The sequence below is a fragment of the Camelus ferus genome, chromosome 32 (assembly GCF_009834535.1).
Source record: "Camelus ferus isolate YT-003-E chromosome 32, BCGSAC_Cfer_1.0, whole genome shotgun sequence".
Taxonomy (NCBI): Eukaryota; Metazoa; Chordata; class Mammalia; order Artiodactyla; family Camelidae; genus Camelus; species Camelus ferus.
In genome coordinates, this window is record NC_045727.1 from 7,382,124 (window position 1) to 7,402,097 (window position 19,974).

The 19,974-nt window shown below is 48.3% G+C and overlaps 1 protein-coding gene across 1 annotated transcript in view; it reads left to right on the plus strand.

Moving 5' to 3' along the window:
- The window catches only part of KSR2 (kinase suppressor of ras 2), a 376,779-nt gene that overhangs the window by 211,055 nt on the left and 145,750 nt on the right, over positions 1-19,974 (plus strand). The window contains exon 5 of the mRNA XM_032471653.1: positions 8,338-8,522. Coding sequence (XP_032327544.1) covers positions 8,338-8,522 — 185 coding nt within the window. The remainder of the gene's footprint in view (positions 1-8,337; positions 8,523-19,974) is intronic.

Consider the following 19,974-nt stretch of genomic DNA (forward strand, 5'->3'; position numbering starts at 1 on the left):
TCAAGGTCATGTGCCTTCACGAAGTAGGAAATTTACTGGCGCAGCTCGGATTCATACCAAGAGGATGGTGCCAGGCCTCCCCTCTTACAGATCCCTTTTATCTCGTGTGATCGTTTCCGCAGCTTGGTGATAGTTCTCTTTGAGAAACGAGGAGAAAGGCTCAGAATGGGGAAGTGAATTGCCTGAGACCACACAGCTGGCAGAAGGGGAGTAGGACCTTAATCCTAGGCTGTTTGACTTTCAGTCCTTGCTGAACGCATTAGTGTACTGTCTGCTGTCCTCATCCACGGAAAACTGACCTTCACACTACAGGGGTCCCTTGGAGATAACTTGGATCACTCTGCAAGAGCCACATTCCCCACAGGCCAGATCCAGTGACCTGGGAGCTGTGTTCCTCCCAAGCCAGATCCTGTGATGGGGCAGACGCAGGCAGCATCCCTTATCTGGTTCCTCAGCAGTTCTGTTTTATCCTTTGGGGAAACTCTGCTTTGGTTCTTGCAAGAATCTCTTCCCCAGTCCGGATCTCTGTGTGGTCGAGGGGAGAAGGCAGCCATGTGGGACTCACTCAGAGAACCCTGGAATCCTAACTTCCAGTCCATGAAGAAGTCTGGGTCCAGGATCCAGAGCTTTGGGGAAAACCCCCTCCCCAGTGCTGGACTGGGCTGGTGTCACATGTAGTTGTGGGGGCCTGGGCTCTGGATTGGGACAAACTGAGTTTGAATCCTGGTGCTCTCTGCACTGAGTTTCTTCATCTGTAAAGTGAAACGGCCTGGGAGGCTTGGTGACGGTATTCACTCGTGCATTCATCCAATGTATAATTTTGGAGGACGCTCTGTGTCCAGTGTGTTCCTAGGTCCTGGAGACAACACTGGGGAACCAGACTGAGATGGGGCTCCTGTTCTAGTTGGAGGAGACAGAGAGCACGTGAGTCGATCGGTACACCTCGAGAATAAGAATTTCATCAAGTGATCAGTCCCAAGTCCATGCCCCAGTGACTACCCTGTCAGAAGCAGTGGGTGTTCCTTTTAGTGATAAAATTATTGTGGGACTCCTAAGGAGTCCCTTAGGAAATAACAGGCATTGACCATGAGACCCTCCAGGGGTCCTCGGAAGAACACAGTGGAGGGGGAAGGGGTGCCCTGAACAAGCATTCCCCGCCGAGCCTTTGTCCTGGGTGCCTTTGAGAATCCTGACGTAGCTGCCCCTTCTTCCAGGAAGGCTCACGCCTCCCTAGTCTGGTGTCATCACTCAAGTGATGGGTCAGTGTGGTCCTCAGACCCTCCTGTGCTTCTCCCAAGGCAAGATGTCCTGGGTAAAGAGGAAATCTTTGATCCTCTTAGTGGATACTTATCCACCTTCTCTTGGTTTTGAATCCTGACCTGCTTATGCATGGGAAGGACTTTGCCCATAAGGAGCCTCAGTCTCCGTCTAGAGGAAAAGAAATTTCTTGGTGAGGGACAAATGCAAAAAAGAGCTACCTAGCTCAGGTGACAGACACTCTGAATGCACTATTTCATTAGATCTTCATACAACCTCATGAGAGAGACGCCTTACTAGGCATTTTTACAGGTGAGGACATTGAGGCTCAGAAGGGTCAAGTGACTAGGTGAAGGTCACACAGCCAGACAGGGGGAGAAATATACTTCCTGTATCAATATTATTTTTTATGGCCATGAATTTTTTTCTAATTGTAGTGCAGTACACATAAAATTTACCACTTTAAAATGTACAATTCGATGGCGTTCAGTATATTCATCATCTTGTGCAACTGTCACTTCTATCCAGTTCTAGAATTTTCCATCACCTCGAATGGAAACCAAACCCCAGATCCATTCAACAGTCATTTCCCATCCCCTCTCCTGCCCCCAGCCCTGAGCAACCACTAACCTGCTTCCTGTCTCTCTAGATTTGCTTATTCCAGATACTTCATATAAATGGAATCGAAATGTGTGGTTTTTCTCACTTAGCTAATGTTCTTGAGGTTCATCTACAACTATAGTATCAATCAGTACTTCATAATACTGAATGGTATTCCATTGTTTGGAGAGACCATGATTTGTTTATCCATTCATTTGCTGATGGACATTTGGGTTTTTTCCACCTTTTGACTGTTGTGAATAACGCTGCTACAAACACTGTATACAGTTTTTGTTTGAATGCTTGTTCTCAGTTCTTTTAGGCATATATCTAGGAGCAGAATTGCTGGGTCTTATAGTACTTCCATGTTTAACTTGGTGGGGAGCCATCAAACTGTTTTCCACAGTGGCTGCACCATTTTGCATTCCCACCAGCCGTGGACAAGGGTACCAATTTCTCCACATTCTCACCAACACTTATTATTTTCTCATTTCTTCATGACGGCCATCATAGTGGGTGGAAGTGGCATCTCACTGTGGTTTTGATCTGCATTTCCCTAATGAGTAGTAATGCTGAAAATCTTCTCATGTTCAAATGGCTTGTTGGCCATTTGTATATCTTTGGAGAAATGTTGCTTCAAGTTCATTGCCCACTTTTTAACTGGGTTGTTTGTCTTTTTTACTATGAAAAGAAAAACTTTGTAAGGCATCACTTTCAGTCAGAAGTAAATTGCACAATTATTGTTTGATGAATTTGTATTTATCAGTACACCCAGGTGACCACCAACCACCCAATCAAGACAGAGGATGTGTCCAACCCCTAGAAGGATTCTTGGGTTCCCTTCCAGTCAGTAATCTCCCCAAAGAAAATCACTCTTCTGGCCTTTTTCACCATGGATTCATTTTGTCTGTTTTTGAACTTCATGTAAATGGACTCTGATGGACGCATACAGTAAACACTCTTTGTGGCTGGCTTTTTTTTTTTTTTTTTTTTGCCCAAGTGTCTTTGAAACTCAGCCATATTACTTATCTTCATTGTCATGCAGTAGTCAAATGTATGAGTCTATGACGATGCATTTATCCATCCTATTATTGATGGACATTGAGATTATTCCCCACGTTTGCCCATATGCATGACATTGAAATGAACATTCTCACGCAGGTCATTCTGTGGACAAGGGCATGCGTTCTGGTTGAGCACCTAATACCCTGGGGTGAAACTGTTGGGTCAGAGCGTGTGTTCAGTTTCTTTAGATCCTGTAAGTGGTTTTAATGGTTGAGCCAGTTCACGATCTCACCAGAATTTTACGAGAATCCTGGTTGCTCTCTATCCTTGCCAACACTTGGTGCTGTCACCTCTTTTTTAGCCATTCTGGTGGGACCTGTACTCTCGAATTTACTTTACATTTTTTTTTCAACCAGCATCTCTTTTCCTTCTCCTTTCTTCTTCCTTGCCTCCTCCTTCTTCTTTTTTCTCTTTCTTCTTCTTTTTCTTCCTCTTCCTCCTCTTTTTCTTGTTCCCAGTATATTTTGCATAAGACTGTCTACTGGGAAATAACAGCACAAAATTATGGATTTGATGTGCAAAGTCAGTATTTCAAATATTAACTGTTAAGTTACAAAAATGCAAGTGTGTCTCATCTAAGCACACTGCCTATTCCTCCACACCTGGGGAAAAATGCATCCTATGCTGTTCCACTGACTCATCAGGTGCGCCTTTTTTTTTTTTTTTTTTTTTTTTTTGGCCAGGGCCCCTGGTGATTCTTGCCACACTCGGGGCATGCTTGAGCCAGAAATGAGGGTCATTGCCTGTGGCCAAGGAGCAGAGTGGATTCTCAGTAAACAGCCCCTCGCTTTTCCAACCCCACCCCTTCCACAGGCTCTGAGCAGCTGGCCGAGGGGAATCCTTACTCCCCTCACCCACACCTCTTCTCACCCAAGAACTGGTGTTATTCTTTGGTTTTGGAAAGGCTCTTCCCTGGAGGTCTCCACTTGGGTAATCAGATCAGGCCAACTGCAGAGGATTTAAGTGGCCTGATCTGAGAGGGAGGGGCAGCTCACGCAGCCCCGGGTTAGACCAGTGACCACTCTTCCCTGTTTGGGGAGATGGCTACTGGCTTAGCCAGAAGGGGTATATCAGAGTGTATGTTGTATCTGTCCTCCTGCTGCTGCCTGCGAGGAGCCTGTCTGTCCCCAGCCCTGTCATTTCCTCCCAGTCGGCAGGGCCAGATGCCCCAGGCCCCATTAATGAGACGCTGAGGAATTTGGCCGGTGAAAGCTTTCAAGTTCAAGGGGACATAGCCCCACACTTGAGGAGGCTGAGGGGCCACGTGAGCCAGTGAGTTGGCTTAACTCAAAATCCAGCAAACTTTTGGAAGAGGAGATGGTGCAAAGACTACTTACCAGTTTGGGACGTCCCTTGGCAGCCTCTGTGAGGAAGGCTCTGAGAGGCAGGCTGGCAGATGCGCACGGGTGAAGTGCATTCTGAGTGCAGGCTGTCTGCAGGGCTCGGCAGAGGTGGCCAGGGGCTGGCCAAAGAGGTAAGGTGCGTACCTGCCCTCAAGGAGCCCATAGGTGAGAATTAACTGGGAAGATGCTGACAGACAGTCCTCCTGACTCACAGATCAAAACTGGGTCACAATCCTTTAGACCTCCCCCCAGATGGAGGAGGTCAGATTGTCCCAGCCTGAGCTGGGGCACATGGACTTCTGATCTTGGCTCTGCCACTGAGTGGTGCCTGCTTTGTGTCAGGTGCTGAACATACAGGCACTTCCCTTGTATGTGATGAGGCCCTGGGGGAGACAGACATTCAGGAACCACAAAGTAAATGCAGAATTCACATGGGGAATCTTGAGAAAAAGCAGACAGTGCTGGGAGCGTATGTAGCCTGGAGAGCTGACTGGTTCTGAGAGTTGAGGACATCGTCTCTAAGGAAGTGATGCCTAAAGGTGAGTAAGTCTTCACTAACAGGCAGGATGGGGAATAGTGTCCCAGGCAGTGGGAACAGCATGTGCAAAGGCCCTGAGGCAGATAAGAACTTGGTGTGGTCAATGACGAGAGAGAAGACCAGAGTCAGAGAGTGACAAGGTGATGGTCCAAGGAGAAGGTAGAGAGAGTGTGTTGATGGTCCTCTGAAACTTTTGTAAGCCACAGAAAGGGAGAACAATAGAAAACCTTTGAAGGTTTTTAAGCAGGGGAATGATATGATACAATGTACAATCTTTAAACTTTTGGCTGCTGGGTGGAAAATACATTATAAAGAAACAAAAGTGGGCTGGTATTATTAAGCAATTAAAAGGAATGATTTTTGATACATGCTACACTGTGGATGAACCTCAAAAACATGCTAAGTGAAAGAAGTCAGACACAAAAGTTTACATGTTACATGATTCATTCCATTTATATGAAATACCAGGAACAAGCAAATCCTTAGAGATAGAAAACGTATCAGTCGTGGCCAGGGGCTGGAGGGAAGGGGAATGGAGAGTAACTGCTTCATGGGTGCAGGGTTTCGTTTTGTGAGGAGGAAAATATTTTGGAATTAGATAGAGGTAGTGTTTGCACAGCATTGTGGCTTCTTAATGCTACTGAGTTGTTCACTTTAAAATGGTTACTTCTTTATATTATGTGAATCTTACCCCAATACAAAAAAAAAAAAAAAAGTGAAGCAAAAGGAAAAATAAGTGGGATTGGGAGAGTTCGATTAAGAGGGAGAAGATGGCTTGGACCAGAACTGTGGGGCTGGAGATGTAAAGTAATGGAAGAGATAAGAATTCTCAGGGTCCTATTCTATGTAAATTAGGCATCAGGAAGGTGGGAAGACTGGAATGGTTCTTTCCTGTAAACAAGCACATTTTCCTAGGCACAGATTGTGGTCCAGCCCGCCATGTCCGCGAGCCCTGGCTTGCCTGTCCATCCAGAAAGCAGCACGTCCATCCAGGGCTAACACAGCTTCAGGGGATGGAGCTGCCCCAGCCAGTGCTTCATGCCACCTCATTTTGCTGTTTTCCCCAGAATCGGCCCCATTTCCAGAAAAGACATTTATGTAATAGAGACCTAATATATCTTGCAAAGATCATGGAGAGGATGTTCTTTTTAATTGCATCTGCAGGATATACTGCAAAATATCCACTACATTTTAGTACAGAGTCACAGTCATCAGACACAGTCATTTGTGTCTGTTTTCCCCTCCGAGCGTGTCTGGGTAATGAGGGCAGATGGTAAAAGTGAATCTTACATCCTGTCCATAAAGACTTCCTTGGTGGGTGGGAAGAGATAAAGGATTTCCTTCCACCTTCTCTGATCAAATAGCCATTCATCCACCCACTTTCTCTTCCTCCTAGTCTCTCTTCCTGCCTTCCTTCTATCCATCTTTCCATCCTGCCCTCCTCTCCTCCTTCATTACATCCATCCATCCGTCATCCTTCCATCCTTCAACCTTTTCACCCTTCCATCCATCCATCCAATCTTTCTTCCACCCATCCTCCCACCTCCTCTTTCCTCTTACCCATCCTTCCATCTTCTCATCCTTTCTGCCCTTCATTCATTCCATCCTTCCACTTTTTCCCCTTTCCCCCATCCATCCACCCATCCATCTTTTTATTCATCCATCCATCCATCCTTTTATCCGCTCATCTGTCCAACTAACATTTATACACACCCCTTCTCTGCTCCATCGGTGGCCATAAGTGAAGGGAACTTGATGCTCTGCAGCATCAAGCTACTGTTACACTTGTGCTGGATTAGACTTGGCTCTCCTTGTATGAGGGATCTGGCCTCACACTTAGTGGCTGGTGCCTCAAGGCTCCCATCTTGTTTTGGAGATAATCGTGGTATCTATCGCCAGAGGGTTCTGCATCCTCTTCATTTGCCAAAGGTAGTGGTGGGTTGAGGATGCTGCTAGCGGTTTCAGGTGGAAAGCATGGCATAGCTTCAATTTTTGGCTCCTTCAAGGTTAATTCCGTGCTATACAGTTACCCAGTTTAACCTGGTCATAGGGACGTTAGTAACAGGTCACCTGAACCCTCATTCTGAGCTGGATCCCATGCCAAGCACCTGATCTCATAGAATTGTCACAGCGTCCTTCTTAAACGGGTGCTGTGATTTTCCCCGTTGTCCAGGCTGAGGAAACTGAGGCACGAAGAGGTGTGCTCACTTTCCTGACACAACAGTCAGGACTCGAGCTCCCGTCTCCCCAACCCTAAAGCCTGTGAGTTTAACTCCTACCTTACACTCCCTCGGTGCAGTCGCTTCTTTGCATCTCCACCACTGGACGCTCACGTGGAATGAAATGCAACCCCTGCCCCCCTCCCTTCTCCAGCCACTGGGAGGGTGAGCCAGCCATCGTGTGCTGCTGTAACAGGAGGCAACTTCCCGGGCCTTGCTGCAGACCCCTGGGGAGATAATGAGCAGGACTGCCAGCGAGGGGGCGACTCCGCAGGCATGCTCGAACTCCTTAAAGCCAAGGAGCGGCAGGCCTGCTGGAGAGGCTGACTTTTAGGCTGCTTGTGTGGGAGGCTTCTAGTCTTAAATGAACACACCTTCCTGGGCGCTCCATCCCGAACCGGTGAAAATTTGCGAGGCCGGTTCGCTTTGGCCACAAGAGGGCGCCCAACTCACGCCCAGAACTGAATGGGGCATTGGGGGAAGAGGGTAAGGAGAGTCCTGAGGTTAATTTTGGATGGAGTTTTAAACCAAACTCTCCTAAACCAATCACCTAAACTCCTTGGGAAGGGGAGAAATGTTTCAAAACCAGTTCTAGAAGTATATTCTATTTGGCAGGTGCTGAGCTAAGGGATGAGAGCTCCAAAGACAAAAACCACAGATTCCTACCCTTAAGTTGCTCACAGTCAGGTGTGGAAGACGGTGAATTAGAACGCAGTGTGATTAGTGCCAGTCTTAATCCAGACTGATCATGTAGTGAGTCTAATGAGCACCTGCTGTGTGCCAGGCTCTGTGCTAGTTGCCAAAGACAGAGAAATGAACAATATGAGTCATTGCTATCAAAGACTCAGTCCATGTGGGAGACAAAATTTAAAAGAACAAATTTGGGGGAAATAGGGACGTGCAGCCACAGATATAGATATAGATACAGATATAGATATAGATATATGACTTTATTTTAGGGTAATGGCGGAGGAACACCCAACCCACGCTAGAAGGGAAGAGGGAGTATCAGGGAAGGCTTCCTGGAGGAGGGAACGCCAGAGTCAGAGTTATACAAGACAGATGGGGATTGACCAGGCAAAGAACGGGAGGGTCTTCCAGGTGATGTGGAAGCATAAGCTAAGAATTGAAGGTGAGAAGCCGCACAGAAAATGTGTTTGGAGCCCAGTGGGAAGGAGCCAGGGAGAGAGGCAGGGCCAGATGGAGGCGGGGGTGGGGGTATTGGGCGCCACGTTGAGGAGATTGGGTCCCCCTGCTCTCACTTTGTGTGCGTAGGGATACATTGCCCTCTCCTCTTTTTCTGTCTCGCTTTCAGAGCCAAGAAGAAAAGCAAGCCCTTGAACCTCAAGATCCACAGCAGCGTGGGCAGCTGTGAGAACATCCCCTCCCAGCAGCGCTCCCCGCTGCTGTCCGAGCGCTCCCTGCGCTCCTTCTTCGTGGGACACGCGCCCTTCCTGCCCTCCACCCCTCCCGTCCACACCGAGGCCAACTTCTCCGCAAGTAAGTCACCGAATCCGAGTCGGCAAGCGGGCTGCTGCGCCCGCTGTCCTCTGCGCCGGGTGCACGCCCTCTTCTTTTCCTTTTCGTGAAAATGCGCGAGACGCACACGCCTCACCCGCCGCCTCCCACCCGCGCCGCTCGCGCCCCCTGGGATGGTTTCAAGGAGAAGGGGGCGTCACTGGGAGGCCGACTGGCTGTTGTCATTGGTCCCGGGTGCCTCCTCTTTTGCCTGCAGGTGTGTAGGGGTGACAGCGGGAAGCAAGCGGGCAGGGCATTAAAGGAAACGTCTGCCTTTCCTCTCCTCTGCTTCTCAGCTGCCCGGTCACAGGATTCTTCCTGGCCGCTGTGCGTAGGGCATCTATGATTAAATTTTGTCATTCTCTCCCTCACGCGGGTCAACGCGTATAACCTTTACATCTCAAAGATGTATTGGGGTTCAGACTGGGCCGAGCGTGGCGTGGGGTAGCTTACATCCTGCTCCCATGAATTCTGCAGCAGGCAAAGTGGTTACCGCTGGGAGGGGAAAGGGAACTTTCTGGTGATCAAGGGCTGAGGTCTTCAGAACGCATTTAATCTTCTCTGCCCGGAGGCTCGTTTTGCTGATCAATCACAGATGTGGTCAGAGGGGAGCCCCTGAAAAAAGCCCAAGCAGCCCGCCAGCCAAGACAAGAACTTTTATTGACCGGGACCTCAAAGAGGAGGGGATACTAGAATGTGTGGGAAATAACCCCTTGCCTTTAATACAGCCAGACGGTGTCCACGTGCTGCTGCTCTGATGAATAAGTGATGTCTCCCGAGCACCATTACGTGCTAATCACCCATATGCGTGATCTCCATTAGTTCTTGCAACAGTCACTTGTACAGATGTATTATTCCCATTGTATAGATGAGGAAACTGAGGCCCACGGACATCAAAGACCTTGCTGAAAATCACACCACTATTGAGAAGCTGAGTCAGGATTTGAACTGATTCTTTCTAACTCCAGAGTGTACAAGCTTAACTATCATGCGTGATTTGACTTGATGAGACTCCTCAAAGAGCAAGCAAGATGCCTTTCTCTAAACATGAGGTTCTATCCTTTAACTTTATATAAGGGGTTTTCAGCTTTTTGGGGGGGGGCATGGACCTTTTAAGAACTGGATGAAATCTGTTCATTCTTTCCCCTGGAAAATTGCACATGGAACGTCCAACACAAATGTCCAGTGTCCGGACTGTTGGGTTCAGAAGCTCTGCCTTCGCCCAGCTGGCTGGTCGGCCTGGGGCAGAACCATGAACTCAGCTTACAGTCCGCAAATGTGTCTCATGCACCCACTGCAGGAATCAGTGGAGGATCTGGTACCCCGTGGACGTCAGTTAGGAGATGTTCCAGAGCCTGGCTTATCTCAGCACGCAGAGATCAAGCAAGCTAAAATAGCCCCCATGACACACGTCAACACCAGAAGGCCAATTTATCAATTTGTCAAGAGAAATCACTGTCAGAGAGACCAGAAACGCTCTGTGATGGTGGGTGGGCCTGTGTGGCAGTCAGAGGGCTGCGTGGTGAGCCTGGATGAGGAAGAGGGGTGATGACATAGCCAGCGTGTAATAGCGGCAGGGTGGGGCAGGGTGTCGTGGCCCTGGAGGGAGACACCTGGGTTCCCATCCCAGCTCTGTGACTCTTGAGCTGTGTGCTAACCTCAAGCAAGTTCAGAGCCTCTCTGAGCCTCAGTTTCCTTATCTGTAAAATGGGGATAACGAGAGCTTCACTTCACAGATGGGTGTGAGGATTAGGTAGACTCATGCGAGTCAAGGTGTCTGCCCAGTGCTTGGCACACAGTAAGTGCTTAATTAATGGTAGCTGTTGTTCTGATGTTTATCAGCTCCTTATCCTGGTAGTATTTCCATCCTCTGGCTCCATGATTAATTTTGAAGCTGTGCCTAACAGCCTCTCAGTTCCCCTTCCCTTTCCCATAACTCCCTCATGGCCCTAAGAGTGCTTGGAATTTACCTTGGCGTGACACTGGGCAGCAGCCGCTGGTAGCCATCTGTCTTTGAGCATCTCCATCCTATGAGTGAATGTTACCATGGCCACCTCTGAGGGTTTGACCATGGCTCTGCACTTCATTCTGGCCAGAGTAGACACATCTCCAGTTTGCTTGAAAAAAAACACAAATTTGCACATTTCCACCCCTGCTTCTGCCAGAGAGTTTTGCAAGGATTCATCATGGCTCCGCACTTTTCATGCCTGCCCCCGTCTCCATCTGAGAGGAGAGCCTTCCCTGCTTGCCGGTTGGCAGGAGCGAAGTACTTAATTCACATCAGGGTCGACACTAAGGGGCCCTAGAAGCACAGCTGCCTCTCTGGACCGTCCTGGTCCTTGTAATGCAAAGAGGCCACCCTGATCTCCAGGGAAGGAAAAAGATAGCATTGATTCTCCCGGGAGAACAAGCGTGTAACCCAAACAGTAGCTTGAACCCTACGGTCCAGTTCCGTGTTTGTTGATCCTAACAAATACGGGAAACAGACAGCCTGGTGGAACTGACTCCAGATCGGGAAATGAGAAGCTCTCTGCTGGCATCTCAGTGATGTCACCGTTTGCCTGTGCGACATGTCCCTACCAGGCGTGTCAGTAGCATTGTCACAATTAAGGCTCACCTCAACCTTTGAGGCCGACATGATTATCCCCATGTTACAGATAAGGAAACTGAGGCTCAGAAAGGCAAGTGATCTTGCCCACGGGGCAGGTTTTGAATCCAGATGCAACTCCAATGTGCATCTCGTCTTTCCTTCTCTAACTGGGTCTCCGATTCCCCAGCTGTACAATAAGAGACTCCCTGAAGTTTCATTCCAGAGCTTAGAAACTCTCAGGCTTACTCAGTGTGTATGCCAAGAGGCTTTTCCTAGGCAAATCTTTTGACTCAGAATGCCGATTTTGGAGACTGGGCCGGGGCTGTTGGGAGAACACTGCTGCCAGCGCCAGGTCCCCCCTTGCTTCTAACTGTCCAGTCCTCATGCCATGCTGAGTTTCAGAAGAGAACTTCCTGCCTCTGGACCCCTAGGCCAGCTTTCCTCCCATGACCCCGCCGAGGGAGCCTCTGAGGCTGTCCCTGCCAGGCTGAGTCTGTCTGCCCGTTCATCACTGTCAGCTCTGTCCGTGGCTTCGGTGTGTGAAGCGTGGTGATTCCGCCTCTTGTTACCCCTGATGGTAATAATGCCTGGGGACAGCGTGAGGCAGATTCTGGCTGCACAGTGGCCAAGACTTGGACTCTCAGGGTTCCTCACCACCTCAGATGGGCTTCAAGAAGGACTTGGGCAAATCACCCGAATTCCCTGGTCTGGGGGTGATTAGCGGTGGGGAGGAAGCAGACGGAGCTCTGGCTTATGAGGAATCTGTCTTTAAGGTTAGCCGTGGACAGTACACAAGGTATCAGACTCTGCTGCTCAGAGTGGAAGGTGCTGACTCAGGCGTGAGCCTGCTTCCCAGAGAAGCAGAGAACCCTGGGCTCGCCTCCTGGTCCTCGCTGTGTTGAGCCCACGCTGCGTTCATGTGCGCCGTGTTGTCCCTGTGGTGTCAGTTGGGATGCCTTCCACCCATGGACCATTTTTGATCCAATAAGGTGTGTGCCTGTGGCTCCTTGGAGGGCATCTCTCATCCCAGCTGACTTAGCTCAGGTGGCCTCTGTGATCCTAAAGTCTTCTTCAGAATGAAAAAAACACCACCTACCTGGGAGGAGTAATTATCCATCATCATTCATTACCGGCTGGCGGAAGTGATTTCGGGTTTATAGCAACTAAGTGGTGGCTGACACATCATTGGGCAAGTCACCGGACCCCCGTGGGTCTGTTTCTATCCGGCAAAGATGTAGTGAGGACAAAAACGAGGAAATCATGTAGATTTCCTAGCATGGGGGTCAGCGCTCAGAGCACTGGGTCTTCGAGCTTGAGGGGCCATTGCTGTTCATTATGTTATGGAATCGCTTGTCATGATGATGAAGATGGTGATAGCAGTAGCAATGGGCATTTATCGTGTGTCGACAATGTCCCGGGCTGCGTCAGTTCTGGCAAAGCAATTTACTTCTGTTATTTTGTTTAAGCTTCACAATCCTCCATCAGGTAGGTACTGTTATTACCCCCATTTTACAGATGGAGAAACAGGGGCTAAGAGATTTAAGTAGCTGGCCCAAGGTCACAAGGTCAGGAAGGAGGTGGAGTTTGCACTCATTCGGGATCTACAATGCTGGGTTGGGGAGGGCAACGCCGTCTTCATTGAAACTTGCTTGCTCAGCAAGCGGGGGGGCTTAACGTGTTCGAGGTTTCTCTCTGGCACTCTTGCCTAGTTGAGGGGATTGTCTTGTGGGGGGACTGCCTTGCTACAAAGATGCCTCTCGTTCACCAGACTGCTGGGCTCGCTCAGTGATCAGCATTCACGCTGGCTAACAATTACCCTGCCGGATTCTGGGGTTGATATTCAGGGAATCCACTGTCCCAGGTGGTAGCCATCCCTGCAGGGGCCAGGCAGCTGCAGAAAGGAGCCAGAGGTGTCATCCTGGACATCTTTGGCAGAGATGAGGAATGACAGGGTACTTTGACCACCTGCGGTTTTCTGGGTGTTTATTAGCTGCCTGTGGGGGTTGAATGTTTCAGGGCAGCAGCTACCAAAGCAAACAAGTGACATGCTTCCTGAATATCCTCATCTTGGTCCTAGTGGCACCAGCTGGAGTTTTTTCCTTTTTTTTTTTTAAAGACTAGATTTTTAAAAATTTTTTTAAATTATTTTATTTAAAATTAAAGAATTTTTTATTTAAAAATTATAAATTAAAATTTTATTTAAGAAGTATAAATTTGTTTTACATGTTTTGTTAGATTCATATATATTTCTTTGAGCAATTGTAAGTGGTAATTTTCTTTAATTTCAGAGGTTTTTTTTTTTAGTTGAAATATAGTCAGTTTACAATGTTGTGACAATTTCTGGTGCACAGCATAATGCTTCAGTCATACGTATACATACCTATATTACTTGTCATAGTCTTTTTCATTTTCATTATAGGTTACTACAAGATTCTGAACATAGTTCCCTGTGCTGTACAGTGTGAACTTGCTGTTTATCTATTTTATATATAGTAGTTAGTATCTGCAAATCCCCAACTCCCAATTTATCCCTCCCCACCCCTTTTCCCCTCTGGTAACCATGAGTTTGCTTTCTATGTCTGTGAGTCTGTTTCTGTTTTGTAAATAAGTTCATTTGCAATGTCCTTTTTTTTAGATTCCACATAGGAGCAATATCATATGCTATTTTTGTCTTTCTGACTTACTTCACTTAGAATGATGATCTCCCGGTCCATCCATGTTGCTGCACATGGCTTTATTTTATTCTTTTTTATGGCTGAGTAGTAGTCTGTTTATATAGATACCACATCTTCTTTATCCAGTCCTCTGTTGATGGACATTTGGGTTGTTTCCATGTCCTGGATATTGTAAACAGTGTTGCTGTGAGTATTGGGGTGCATGTATCTTTTCGAATTAGAGTTCCCTCCAGACCAGCTGGAGTTTTTACGAAGCCCAGGTCTTAGGAAATACTGTCCTTCACCAGGTGTTTGACAGATGCCTGCCCCCACCTTGCCCCATCTCCCCGTGCCCGTTCTCAGCTCTTCTCCAAGCAGCTCCTGTTCTTTGTCCTGGAGACTCGGCGACAGGTAGCTGACCCTCCGTTGAGGACCTGGCCTCGTGTGCCTTGAGGCTGAGTCAGAAGCCTGATGTGTTGAGGGAGGCAGCAGCGGGTAGAAATAAAGACGGATGAAGCCAAGGAACCAGCCACTGGAAGCGTTATAAAGAGACTCAGGATGGGGGTGATTATATAATGGGGTTTAATGAGGCTTGAGGCCAAGGTTCATTACCCCTCTGGAAGAGGGGGAGGAGGGGCATGTCTTGACGAAAATTGGCTGCCTCTGAACCACGTTCTCGTCTCGGAATCAGAAGAGGTTTCTAGAAGTTGGGGTCTCACTTGACTCAGTGGGGGCAATTCCAAGGGGAAAGCATGGAGTGACCCGAAGGACTTTGCTCCCCAAAGATGAGCTACTCCCCCCAGCCCAGCAGACCATGTCCCATGTGTCCTAGCATCGTTGCTGTATTTCAGAAACTGAGGTCCTGGCGGGTCCCTAACCCACTCCGAGCATCTGCTCCTTGCCAGGCAGGTGCTGGTGTAGGTACTTCATGGGCGTTCAAGTTTGTACTCCTAGAAACAAATAAAATGATACAGAAGGGTTCATAATGAAAACATGAGTTTTTCACCACCGCTCTCCCAGTCCTGCTGTTTAAAACCTCTTTCTGTATCTGCTTCTTGTGGTCACTTCCACAATTTAAACTACGTTGTACCAGGGCTTCTTGGAGCCTGTCTTGGACCAGAGAGCTTGTTAGAAATGCAAATTCTCAGAGGGGAGGGTAGAGCTCCATGGCAGAGTGTGTGCTTAGCATGCGTGAGGTCCTGGGTTCAATCCCCAGTACTTCCATTAAATAAATAAATAAACCTAACCCCCTCCCCCCCAAAAAAACAACAAAAAATGCAAATTCTTGCTTTCCTTCTTCCAGACCCACTGAATCAGCAGCTCTGGAGAGAGTCCAGGATTCTGTATTTTCACCAGCCCTCCAGGGGATTGTGCACATGAACGCTTGAGAATCACTCAGTTACTTGTCTTTTTTTTTTTAAGCTTTTTTTGGGAAACTTACAGAAAAGTTGGAAAGACAATACAAAGGATTCCAGTACCCCCTTAACTCAGAATGACTAGTTTTTAATATTCTTTGCATTTGCTTTCTCTCTTCAATCCCCCTGGCTCTGCCCTCCACCCCATCTCTGTGTCTGTCTCTCTCTCCTGCTGGGGGACCATTTGAGACTAGACTGCATTCTCGCTGACGTAACCACGAAGAGTTACCAGACTCAGTAAACTTGATGTCGAATCAAGATTCATCTGAACATCTTCCAACTTCAGCAGTTTGTCCTAATAGTATCCTTTATAGCATTTTTTTTTTCCTGTCATCTGTGGCTTTGACATCTTTGAAGAGTGAAGACCAGCTGCTTTACAGAATGTCCCTCCGTCTGGGTTTTTGTGATGTTTCCACGTGGTTAGACTCAGGCCAGGCAGTTTGGGTGGGACTTCCGCGTAAGTGGTGTTGGGTTTCACTCGGTGCGGCCCCTCTTTGTGGGCCCAGGGCTGCAAGATCTTTGGCCTTTTCAAAGGAAGTCAGAGACCGTGACTTTTATGAGAAATCTCCCAATTTTAAAATGGAAGCACCCGATAGGAAAAAAATCTCTCAATGCTGCGTGAACCAGTTTAAATAACTCCACAGGTTTGTGGATCATATTTGGTCTTGGGGCTCCCAGTTTTTAACCTCTGTTCTAGAATCACGGAGGTTGGAAGTGGTAGATGCCTCCAAAACCTCTTAGTCCAAGTCCTCATTTTACAGATGGAGAAACCGAGGCCGGAGAGTGGAAGGGACTTGCCCAGGGTTCCAGAGCTGGGGTTGGAACCTGGTCTCCCGATGCTCAGCTAATGTTTCTTTCGTGTTACGCCAAGGTGGCTGCAAAACTGTAGCTTCCAAAAGTGCTCCTGGAAGTGTTCCAGGGGAAGGAAACTGTACCTTCGTTTTAAAGGAGAGATGTTTTGTGTCTGTGGAGGGCTGGTGATGTGTGTATGTGTGTGTGCATGTGAGTTGCCTGCATGTGGGTATGTATGTTTTATGCGAGGCCACTACCAGGTTTTTATCAACTCCCTCTTCTCTGGTCTGCCTGCATATTTTGCAATTCCTGCCTTAGCACAAACCGTTTGGACCCAGTGTGCAGTGATCAACCTTAGACCTTTTGTTACGATTGCTCCCACCAGGAATTGTGGCAGCAAAATTGGTTGGTAAGTGATTGGTGCTAGGAGCTAGGGGAGAGGGGGCTGTCATTTGTGCTCCTTGGAGTGAGTCCTGATCCTCAGTCAGGTACATACTTTCGGCTTGGGCATCCTGTTCCTGTCATCAAGACCTGTGTCTGATTGTACCTTTGTCCCACTAACCGCCCCTCTAACCCCTCTGTGAGGAATTCTCGGATTTCAACTAATTTCCTAGCAACAAGAAAAAAAAGTAACAAGTAACGCTGCTGTAGAACTGCACAGTGCACACCAGACATTCATATTCCTTATCCATGCTCCTGCGTACCCATTCTGTGGATGAGAAAACTGATATTCCAAGAGGAGAAATCCATGGTTAGAGGTTATACAGTGCATCAGAGCCAAGAATGGAAAACCATAGCCCCTTCAGACTCCAAGTGGCAGGTACCCTCTGCACATAACTTGGTGGGACCTCGTTTCCATGAGATGATAGGTTGGGACAGGATGGGTTGTGTTCATCAAAGCTGCTTCCCTCCCCAATGAAACAGATTCACCTCTGGTGTCCCCATCTTGCACACCCACTCTGTTAGGCAAGTCTCTGTCTTATTTAGGTGTGATTTTTCGTCCTTCCTCTCCAAGAAGCCCCTTCTCCAACTCTTGTTGAGTTAACCTTCTAAATCAGAAATCAGCAAGCTTTGTCTGTGAAGGACCGGATATTAAATATTTCCAGTTTTGCAGGCCGCGTGGTCTCCATCGTGACTATTCGACTTTGCTGTTGTAGCGCAAAGCAGTCATAGACCATCCTGGAACAAATAGTTGGCGTGGTGTCCCAGTAAAACTTTATTTGCAAAAACAGGTGGAGGGCCAGATTTGGCTCACAGGATGTAGACTGTGACCTTTGTTTTTCCAGCCTCTTTTTCTTTTGGTTTCCCCCTGGAACACTGTCGCCCTCCTCTTTTCTCTCTCTGTGTCCCCTTCTCTCTGTCTCTTGGTCTCATCCTCTCTCACCTCTGTCCCCATCTCTGTCCCTCTCTCTGCCTCTCACCATCTCTTTCTCTCTCTCCTCCCCCTCCTGTCTCCAGTTACCCATCTTCCCAGCCTCCCAACTCTGCCAGCCACTCTGTGCAGAGTTCCTTGATAGAGATGATCTGGAGATGGTGGGATGGGGGCTGGAGGGAGGACTAACCCTCCCTCGGGAAACCAGAGCGCCCTCTCTTGGGGATTTGGTACCGAGTACTGAGGAGCGGGAGGAAGGGAGGGGCAGATGGCAGAACCATCCGTCTGGGGCAGGGGCTGGCGTGCCTCCTCCAGTGAACCCTGTTGCTGATCCCATGAAAGACCTAGGATCTTAATTCCTTAGATGCTCATTGGCACAGCCCAGCCTGCTTCCAGCCAGGGTCATTATTTTCTGTTTTCCCTAACCTTCCTTGTTGCCTTTGGCCTCAGCATTTCCTGGCTTGCATCAAAGCCTCAGGGCTGCCACTCTGGACCCCCACAGCGGCTCTCTTCCGGAGCCACTCATCCTGTTAGTCACCCAAACAGGGGCCTGGCTGGGCAGGATGCAGCAGAAAGCACAGGGGCTGAGCCTCAGCCTGGCCCCAGGCAGCAGGACCACCTCCCCTCTGTATTTTCCCATCTATAAAATGGGACTGATGATGACATGAGTCTCCTTGACCTGGCAGATCTGGAGTCAGGATCAAACTCACCAATGAGATGGGTGAGCTGTTATGAGCTATAAAATGCTACGTGAATATTTAGGCCAGGGGTCAGCTACTTTTTCTCTGAAGGTCCAGGGAGCACATATTTTCAGCTTTGCAGGTCAACAGTGTCAACGACTAGCTCTTCTGTAGTAGCATGAATGCAGCCTCATGGAACCAAAGGGGCAGGCTGTGTTCCAATAAAGCTTTATTTACAAAACCGGCGGTGGGGGCCAAATTTGGCTCAGACTTCAGAGCCAAACAAGACCTGGTTTTGGATCCCAGGTCTGCCCTCTACCAGCTGTGAGGCCTCAGCTAAGTGAGGTCTGAGTCGCAGTTTCTTTGCATCTGCAAAGTTAGAATAGTCGGGCTTCCCTCGTAGGGGTGGTTGCAAGATTAAATGAGAGAGCTGGTATAAATGGCTAGCGCAGTGCCAGGCACATGGTGAGCAGGCGTAAAGTCAGCAGTTATTATTTATATAATGTTACTAACACATGTTTATGTTCTGTATAACACATATATAGTATAATGTTATATATATGCTATATATATTATACACATGCATACACACAGGTTCCATGAGATGTCATTGTTTCCTTTGCTGGATTTGGAATTGCAAGAAGAGCGAAAGCAGTGTGGTTTTGGGGGGAGGTTTCTCCACCCACCTTATTTAATGAGGCCACTTCACAGCTGGTCCTCATGAAAAACCGAGGACTTTATCCAAGGCCCTGTTTCCTCTGTTAGGGGCCACCACGCCCACAGCCCAGCTCATCTATACTGAGGTGATGGCCCCTTCACAACCCCTTCCAAGCAGTCTGGGATTCTGTTTCCAGGGGCAACAGGTGGGAGGCAGACTGTGAAGTCAAGGTTTGCACCAGAGACAATCTGGCCTCGGCTCACGTGTAAACTTAATTCCGAGATTATGGGGTGTGAGGGATCCAGGGTCTAGAGAGAGGAAGCAGTCCTTACTACTTACCCAGTTTCTTGTCCTTCTGGAAATCCCACAGAACCTGGACAGAGGAGTAGGGGTTATTGTTGAAAGAGGGGGCACCTGCCTGAGAGACCTCCACGACTGCATTTGACAGGGCTTTTTCTGATGCAGGGAACAGAGACCCAGAACATACCAGCTCCAGCAAATAAAAAGAATGTTGATAGCTCAGGCCCTGAAAAAAAAAATCAAGATACAAACTAGGGCTTCAGGAATGTCTGCAACCAGGAGCTCAGTGTCATCAGGACATGTTCTTTTTCCTCTCCCATCTCCCAATCCTGCTTTCCGCCTTATGGGTTTCCTTCTCAGTTAGGCTCTCCCTACATGGTGGCCCTTGGCTGCTCCAGGCTTCCATCTTTATAGATCTAAGTGCATCAACCCCACTGAACCAATAGGGTTGCGATTAGGAGACTAGATCTCCAAGGAGCACCCGGGTGATGTCGCTCCCAGAACAGGGATGCTGAGCAGCAAGAGCCACAGCTGCCCCTAGAAAAATCCACTGGTCTGTGGGTTGGGTGCCTGTGGTTCATGCTCTCACTTGTTTCTCTCCTCCCTGAGAAGCCAGGGGGAAACATGAATGATTGGTAATTCAGGAGAGGAGCGTGACCCTATTCAATGAGTCCTGTTTCCCTTTCTGCTCACTTGAGATTCCCACTTTGAGATGATGTCAGAAATCTCTTTTTACCCCCTTCACCATGAGCTTTCAGCTGGCCGTGAAATAAGGAACTGCTTCAGCCTGGTGGTTCCGACCTTGGTTATATATCCTGATCACCTGGGGGATTTCAAAATTCTGATCCCCAGCCTGCACCCTAGTCCAGTGACATCAGAGCCACTGGAGGGTGGGGCCCAGGCATCAGCACTTTCTAAGGCTCCCCGGCTGATTGCAGCATGCAGCCAAGGTCAAGAACCACGAATCCAGCTG